The sequence below is a fragment of the Octopus sinensis genome, linkage group LG2 (genome assembly GCF_006345805.1).
Source record: "Octopus sinensis linkage group LG2, ASM634580v1, whole genome shotgun sequence".
NCBI classification, from domain to species: domain Eukaryota; kingdom Metazoa; phylum Mollusca; class Cephalopoda; order Octopoda; family Octopodidae; genus Octopus; species Octopus sinensis.
In genome coordinates, this window is record NC_042998.1 from 202,413,061 (window position 1) to 202,422,440 (window position 9,380).

Genomic DNA, 9,380 nt, shown 5'->3' on the forward strand with positions numbered 1-9,380 from the left:
TATCGAAAGCTGTCACACTCTACTGATAAAAGAAGAGTCTAGATTAAGATGTTGGTTTCTTTTTTTTTTTTCATTTAAAATAAGGTAGTGAAGAGTGCACTTCCGGCCCGTTAAAATATTTATAAATATGCTGGATAGATACTTATATCCATAGATCAATATGCACCCTCCCCACCTCTCAACACAGAGGGGACAAACAAGGGCACACAAACGAATTAATTCGATTACATCGACCCCAGTGCGTAACTGCTATTTCTTTAATCGACCCCGAAAGGATTAAAGGCTAAATCGACCTCGGCGGAATTTGAACTCAAAATGTAACGGCAGACGAAATACTTATTTCTTTACTACCCACAAGCGGCTAAACACAGAGTGGACAAACGGATTAAGTCGATTATATCGACCCCAGTGCGTAACTGGTACTTATTTATTTAAACGACCCCGAAAGGATGAAAGGCAAAGTCGACATCGGCGGAATTTGAACTCAGAACGTAGCGGCAGACGAAATACCTATTTCTTTACTATCCACAAGGGGCTAAACACAGAGAGGACAAACAAGGACAGACAAACGGATTAAATCGATTACATCGACCCCAGTGCGTAACTGGTACTTAATTTATCGACCCCGAAAGGATGAAAAGCAAAGTCGACCTCGGCGGAATTTGAACTCAGAACGTAGCGGCAGACGAAATACCTATTTCTTTACTAGCCACAAGGGGCTAAACACAGAGAGGACAAACAAGGACAGACAAACGGATTAAATCGATTACATCGACCCCAGTGCGTAACTGGTACTTAATTTATCGACACCGAAAGGATGAAAGGCAAAGTCGACCTCAGCGGAATTTGAACTCAGGGTACGCTACTCTTATCATTCAATGCCCCTTAATAACAACATTATTCAAAATACCAACATACGTATAGCAACAAGTTCAATAATACAAATTTTGTTATAGCAACTATAGAAGCTTCTGAGAACTATTAAGTCAGGTGGTGAAATGCTGTAGATAAATTAGCAATGATCGATATTTTAGAGCGCTGAGTGATAAATTTATATAACCTAACACGTTCAGACTCTTGTCTGACATAATCCAAGAATGAGAATAATAAATTTTTGCTAACATGATGTATTAGAAACTTAGAACAAGCAGAGCAGAAACTTACTTTTGAAAGACTGCACTAGATTTGGCTATTGTCATTACACCTCATATTTTGAAAATTAAACGTGTAATAAAATATGTATGGCTAATATAAAGGAAAGAACGATGAACAATAAATAATGAATGGGTTCATTATTAAAATGAAGGCAGATTTTATTACTCTAAAAATAACATGACATCTAATACTAAGACATGTTCGATGCAATTAAAATGTATCTTTGGAGTTAAATTATCTAACATGCTCACACTGGCCCCAACACGCGAATTCACACTCACTTATAAACACACTTAAGTTTATTTGATACATTTGTATGTACATATATATGTATTTGTAAGTATATATATATATAGGAACATATGCATGTATATATATATATATATAATATATATATATATATATATATTATATATATATATATATAATATATATATATATATATATATATATATATATATGTACAGATAGATAGATAGATAGATAGAGAGAAGAAAGAAAGAAAAATGAAATGAGAAAGGAAGAGAGCAAGAAGAAGAGAAATATAATAGGGAGTTGAATATAATATTAATAGCACTAATATAAAGACAAATAATTAAAGTTGAACAATTGCCTTAGATTGAAATGTCGAATTGAAATGGGAAATTACCGCTTTCCTGACAAACTTTAATTGTTTTCTGAAATAAAGATTTGATGAGCATGTAGAATATGCCTTATTTCTTCTTCACAAAATTATTCCAGCATTCCCTTAGAGTGGATTAAAATTGATTTACAGTTTAATAGATTTTAAAATCAAATTTCCAGTAAGTATGGAATTGTAATTTGGATGATTGTTTTAAAAGCTGTGAATACGTCATATATGATTGGTAGAGCACCTTTGCAGAGAAGTTGATTTTTGTTAATCACTGACAGCGTTACACATATAATGAACGAATAGAAGGTTGATGAAAGCTAGCTAGATGTGAAGCGTTTCTTAAACTTGCTTTTCCCATCGCTACTTTTTTCTTATATTTTGCATCTTTTTCCATGGCCCTCCAGTTAAAACCTGCAGAAATAACATGAGATAGTTTTCAAATTGTGAGATGTATTTAATCTCACAAAATCGAATATAATGCTTCCCCAGTGTGAAAATTAATATTTTGGTCTAGGCACACAGGTATATGTTGTCGCGTATTGTCACTCCTCCTTAATCACAAATGAGTTCAATGGCGCAATGCTCGCATCCTCCGAATTGCATTGCTACATTTTTCTCATAATGTATATCAGTTCTTTACCACATCTTTATAGTTACGAGCCTAAAAATAAAAGAAAAAGCAGAGACACCATCCTCATAAAAACAATAGCAAAGAGTATCGAATATCTAACAAGAAATAACTCCGCAGTGAAATGTAGGACAGGACAATATTATTCGTTATCAAACGATATTTCACTTCTTTCAGAAAGTACAAGAGATGACCACACCTATGTTTATGGTTTATTATATATGACCTCTTACTTGCTGAACTAGTGACAGGTAAAACATTAAATAAATGTGCTAGACTGTATACTGGTGTGCATATACACAGAGAATTTTCACCGATACTATGATAAAGATGAAAGGAATTTCAACCGTGCTTCGTGGTCTGCTACCACAACAGCACCTTTATAGGATCCAGGTAGCTCAAGACATCATGAAGAGGAACCACGTCCGGTTTCGGCCCCTACCGTTTTGACGTGGCGGGGGCCCCCACTTTCGGAGGTGTCTTCAGGTGTTGGGTGCATGTCTTCTTTCTTCTTCTTTCTTCTGTTCCCTGGCCTCTTCGATGTAGCTTCCCTTACCTCCTGAAATAATAACAATGGCATTTTTCAACGATATCTTTTCTCCACACATTAAAATTATTTCTAGTTAGATTTTTAATAATCCGAATATAAAAAAAAAATGCCCAATGTCTTTTGAATATTAAAATTTGAAAAAGCGGTGTCAGATTTCTCATGTGACAAGCTATTGAGGGTACAATGTAGCCGGATATCTAAGTCATGCAATCTTAGTTAATGTAATTATACACAGAGCGCACATATCTTATATTAGAAAGTTAAATACTTAATTGTCTGAGACAAGCTATTGTTAATTAAAGCATAACCTTCGAGATTATTAATCTAATCTTTAGTATTCAAGCTGACAATATTTATATTTACATGATGTAACGATCGTTTGGATGTCAAATCCTTATCAAGTGTCTTGTTTCTGGATAGCTACATGGTCCGACACAGTATTTCATATCGTTGACTTCCTTTCTGGACGGATGTATAGTAGTATTCTATAGAATACATAGGTACATAACTACATTTGTTATAGAATCATAGATTCTTTATTTTAATCTAGCCTACGACTTTCTCTATCAGAAAGGGTTTTAACCCCAGTATTTACATGCTATTAATCATAGCTTTATATGTACACTAGCAGTATCGCCCGGCGTTGCCCGGATTTGTTTAGACCCTTTAGAATTGGAATTTTTGAAAAGTAAAAATTTTGCATTATGTAGCTTGTTATTCTCTTTAAGGGAACATTTTTCTGGTTGAAATACAGCGAAAAATGGTGACACAGCAGTCAAAAAATCGTAAAAAATAGGGATTTTCATAGAAAAAAAGCACCTTTTTTATGTAAATAATTCTTAGTGTTAACATGGTCCGATTTGATTTTTTTTCTCAAACGGAGGGAAGAGCAAGCCGTCTTCTACCATACTCTCAATTTTGGTCAACTTGCACCTCAGGGGCTCGGAGGAGATAGGGTTAGTTGAAGCCTACCAAACCTGCCATACACAGACAATTTCAGCTTTATAGAGAGAGAGATTGAGATCCAAATTTAAAAAAAAAGACGCCTTCCACATTCTCTCGGATGTTTATAAATTGTTATGACGTCAAAATAAAGGAAAATTATACATCAGCATCGGATGATTTACCCAACTTCACGTTGGGCTCAGCAAACATATTTAAAAGCCTGATTTATTTTGCAAAATGCCTAAAATTCAATGTTGAAGTGGTATATCAAATATGACACATGTGAAAATATGTATAAAACGTATTGTGTCCGTGTGTATGTGTGTATGTGTGTGTTTATTCGCTTTTTACGCAAGAACGGCTGCGTGATTTGATTCACTACTTGGGTTGTATGAATAATTTGACCTCTGATAATTAATAGGGTCGTCATTTTATTACGGAGATGTACTCGCATAGCAAGTGATTTGATCTGAGAACGTGTGCTGGAACGAAAACAATTGCAGCGTGGAAGGTGTTTATAAGCCATTTAAGAAACACACAAAAGCCGTTCGATTCACTTCAACATTTAAGTTTAATTTGTCAAAATATTTTCGTCGCTAAAATCCGCGACCTGTTCACTGACAAAAATCCGTGCTGCATCTCGGATGCAGCACGGATGCAGCACGGATTTTTGTCAGTGAACAGGTCGCGGATTTTAGCGACGAAAATATTTTGACAAATTAAACTTAAATGTTGAAGTGAATCGAACGGCTTTTGTGTGTTTCTTAAATGGCTTACAAACACCTTCCACGCTGCAATTGTCATTCTATTTCTTTGTTTAAAAAAATAATAGTGTTTTATATATATATATATATATATGACATATTAGGGCATGTGCAAGAGGTTGGATCTGGCTGGTTTGACCATAAAACAAACAGGTTATTTGGGTTGGATACAGCCAGTTTGAAATCTAAAAGGGTTAACATTATCGTCTATAATTATCTAATCCAAATAGGATATGACAAATATGTTAAGCCTGAATAGAAAGTTTTAGAAAACTCAAAAACAAAACAGAATCCAAGGAGATTTTTGGTGGTCATCACTGGCAAGACTTGTATTATTTGGAAAACATGGCTGAAAATGTCCTATAAATTTTACCCCTAAGAAGGATTCTATCCAGAATGATGGATATTCCACTTCTCACAGATGAAACCTTAGCGACTGAAGAAGGGGATTTTTCGTTGCGCTTATTGTCCTGTATCCCTTTTTTTGCTTGTCTTGTTCCTTGGTTTGTGTCTATGTTTTTCGTCTCTCTATTTGTTCGACGTCTTTTTGGTGTCCTGTACACATATATGCGTGTATATGTACATGTAGAGGTAGGTACGTACATATATGTTTATATATATGCATATGTTCTATTTTATTAACATATTATACGACTAAACGCACGCACCCTATTAAGTAAGATTGTTCTGTTTATCAAGTTAGCCTTGATATTAACTCTCACGCGACTCTGCATCTTTCTTTCTTTCTCTCCCATTCCCTTTTTCGTCTTTTTTCCTCACTTAACTTGTCTCTTCCTCTCTCTCTCATTCTTCATTCTCTCTCTCCCTTTCACCATTCTTCATGGTCTCCTCGCACCATTCCCCTTCTTCTCTCTCTTCCTCTTGCTCCTCCTCCCCCATTCCCGTCGTCCATCTGCGACGATACTTCCGTCGTAACTGCTATCCTGTCTTTTCTCGCCCGCCTTCTAAGGCTACTGGTCGACATTTTTTCTCTCTCGTCGTCCACTTTAATCTAGCGTTTGCAATACTTTTTCGTCTGGCGTTATCTTGTTCTCCTTGTCCTGTCTCTCACTGTTATATATTTATTTTTCCACTGTTCCACTGTTTATATATATATTTTTTACTGTTTATATGTTTGTACTGTCGTTACCGTCTTGCTTTTTTTACCCCTCTGCGAAAAGATCTCAGAATTTTAATTGATTTGCTTTTCGTAGGAAGGAAGTTTTCTTCGAAGTATACGTCTCGCTTTTATCCTTCGAAACGTTTAGTAGATGAAACCTTAGCGACTGAAGAAGGGGATTTTTCGTTGCGCTTATTGTCCTGTATCCCTTTTTTTGCTTGTCTTGTTCCTTGGTTTGTGTCTATGTTTTTCGTCTCTCTATGTGTTCGACGTCTTTTTGGTGTCCTGTACACATATATGCGTGTATATGTACATGTAGAGGTAGGTACGTACATATATGTTTATATATATGCATATGTTCTATTTTATTAACATATTATACGACTAAACGCACGCACCCTATTAAGTAAGATTGTTCTGTTTATCAAGTTAGCCTTGATATTAACTCTCACGCGACTCTGCATCTTTCTTTCTTTCTCTCCCATTCCCTTTTTCGTCTTTTTTCCCTCACTTAACTTGTCTCTTCCTCTCTCTCTCATTCTTCATTCTCTCTCTCCCTTTCACCATTCTTCATGGTCTCCTCGCACCATTCCCCTTCTTCTCTCTCTTCCTCTTGCTCCTCCTCCCCCATTCCCGTCGTCCATCTGCGACGATACTTCCGTCGTAACTGCTATCCTGTCTTTTCTCGCCCGCCTTCTAAGGCTACTGCTATCTGTGTACGCCGTTATGTATACAATATGCCGTTGATGAATATCCACATTTTAACTGCTTCTATTTCATTTCAATCGCATTGTTTTTAGGTTCATGGAGAAAATACGAGAAAGTCACAGCGTCTTGTATATTTTTAGCTTGAGAATATCACTCTTCACGTTCCTCATAGAAATATAACGCTTTCTCGTACCAAAACAATTTTTACAGCTACTTTCATCGCTTACAATCTTCTGTACAGGGGTATTTTCTATATCAGTAAATATCCATGCTAGAAAAGAGGTGTCAAATTTGACTCCGGTGTCAAGCTCAGTCAAAAGGGTGTCTCTGTCGATGGAAAGAGAGATAGCTGAAAAGGGGAATGACGCCAAGAAAGGAACAGACTGTGCGCTACAGTAGCCAGAGTATCTGAGTTTGATGGGACAAGTGTTGTGCATAAAAAATACAGTTGCGTACTGGTACTGTCCGAGCATCTCAAGGTACTGAACACAAGTATGCAGGCCTGACAAGGAATAGAATCTCCACTGCAATGATACTGGTGTATTCTTCTTCTTAGTTGCTCCTTGAGGCACAGGAAAGACATCATTGATCAACCTGCTCTTTGCCAAGGTGAGACAAAGGAAGAAGATTGCTCTGGCTGATGCATCCTCTGAAATTGCAGCCACACACCTAACAGGTGGAAGAGCAGCCCGTTCAACATTCAATCTGTCTCTGAACCTGATCCAAAATGAATCTCCATTATACAACATATCGTAGAATACAGTGTCAGCTAAGCTCCGTACAGATGCCTAACTCATAGTCTGGGATAAGGCAACAATATCTCATTAGACAGCCTTTGAAGCTCTTAGAACACTACAAGATTTCAGAAACAAAATCATGGGTGGTGTCATTCTCCTTGTGGCTGTTAACGTCAGAAAAGCTGTCTGTCACTCCCAGTGGAACAAAGTCAGATGAGCTGAGAGCTTGCATCAAGTCCTCATATATCTGGCAACATGTCAAGCAGCTTACTCTGATATGAGAGTTCACATTCATGATGACACATTAGCTACAGAGTTCTCCAAGACGCTACTTTACATTGGAAATGGAAAACTTACACAGGGTCCAGAAGATAGTCGGTGCCACCTCCCATGTGGCATTATGACTGCCTCCCTTGAAGAACTAAAGAGCAAGGTCTTTCCAAATCTTGCCACAAACTACAAAAGTCACAAGTGGCTATGTGAAAGAACAATTCGGGCAGCAATGGATGATGCTGTAGACAAGATGAATCTAAGTTTGTTGTCTCAGCTTCCAGGAGCTGAATGTTCATATAGATCAGTTGACTCTGTCCCTGATCAAGAACAGGCAATGTATTACCCAGTAGAGTTCCTCAATTCTCTTCAACCACTAGAATTTCCACCACACATTCTGATCATAAACGCAGGTGCTCCCATAATGCTGGTAAGAAAACTTGATGGACCCAGACTCTGCAATGGAAGAAGGTTGGTTGTTAAAACGTTCATATCCCATGTGTTGGAAGCAGCGATGATTGCAAGCAACATGATGTGGGAGAATGTCTTCATTCCAAGTATTGATCTTTGCAATATCTATCAACAAGATCAAGCTTTAAACGTGTTGGGACTTAACTTCCTTCAGCCATGCTTCTCACATGGTCATGCAAAGAAAAATACTCAGACAACTTTTAATACAAGTCTATTGCCTTCACACAATCCTTAGGCTTCGTCCTCCCCCTATTCTCTTTTCTTGTTTTTCCCTTTCCTTTGATTTTGCAGTGTTTACACCCTTCCACCTTTTACATCTATTTTCTTCTCGCTTTTCTCGTATTTTCACTTATTCTTTCGTCCTGTTTTAACTTGTTATGACATGTCGACAGAGCTTGAAATCTGCGTGAAATAGATAAAATGTGTGTTTGTGTTTGTGTGTGTGTTTGTGTTTGTGTGTGTGGTTGTGTGTATGTGTGGTGTGTGTGTTGTGTGTGTGTTTGTGTGTGTTTGTGTGTGTTTTTTTGTGTGTGTGTGTTTGTGTGTTTGTGTGTGTGCGTATGTTTGTTAGCTTGACATTGCGTCGTTTACATTCCTGTAAGTATGTGAAGAATTCCCAGACGTTCGACAAAGGTTCTTATATATACACGTGTATTGTGTGTGTGTGTGTGTGTGTGTGTATTACACACGTGCACATATAGTAATTAAGTTTGTAATGAAGAACGTATGTGAAAGCAAAGTGAAAATTTTATATAAATATTGTAAATATTCTAAATATAAAATAAAAGTTATGAAAACTATACGACCTTACATAATGGCGCATCATAAGTTTGCTCCATGTCAAATAATCTATGCACTGCATATTGTTGTTTGGTGCCAATTTGACAATCACCTGTAATATGCACAAGAGTAAATATTTATCATATATTATATTATTGTCTATTCGTATAAACTTTTGTATGTATTTGGAAGGTATTAAAAAATAGTTGAGATTTGTAATCGCAGATATATTACTTATATAGAGCGGATAATAATTAAACTTCAGGCTAAATCAACGTCAAGTCTGAAGATTTCATCATATTTATCATAATATTTATTTTCGCTCCCCAGTTAATATTGATATGACAAGTATCATAAGATTATGGCTAGGCTCAAATATAGGTAGTTGATGAGATGATGGTAAGAATAACAGTGTTTAAGAAATTCTCATTACAGCATGCTGTTATTTATAATAATGAAATTATTGTATACAGTGCTCAGGTGCACCACAACTTGTCAAAAGTGCATATAAAGCATATGCAGTAATGTAGAAATGTCTGAAAAGCGAACAGTGTATGAGTCAGATACATGCTTGCGAGTGTATGGAGGGGAGAAAATCAGGTGTAGTGTTGGCGAATC

General features: G+C 36.6%; 1 protein-coding gene across 1 annotated transcript; it reads left to right on the top strand.

Annotated features, from left to right (window-relative positions):
* The first annotated feature begins 7,518 nt into the window (after positions 1–7,518).
* LOC115227366 lies at positions 7,519–8,217 on the top strand. Its single transcript, XM_029798230.1, has one exon. The coding sequence runs from the start codon at positions 7,519–7,521 to the stop codon at positions 8,215–8,217; it is 699 nt and encodes a 232-aa protein (XP_029654090.1).
* Positions 8,218–9,380: the final 1,163 nt, after the last annotated feature.

Coding starts and splice junctions, on each gene's coding strand:
- LOC115227366 (XM_029798230.1), top strand. CDS start 7,519: ATGAGAGTTCACATTCATGATGACACATTAGCTACAGAGTTCTCCAAG.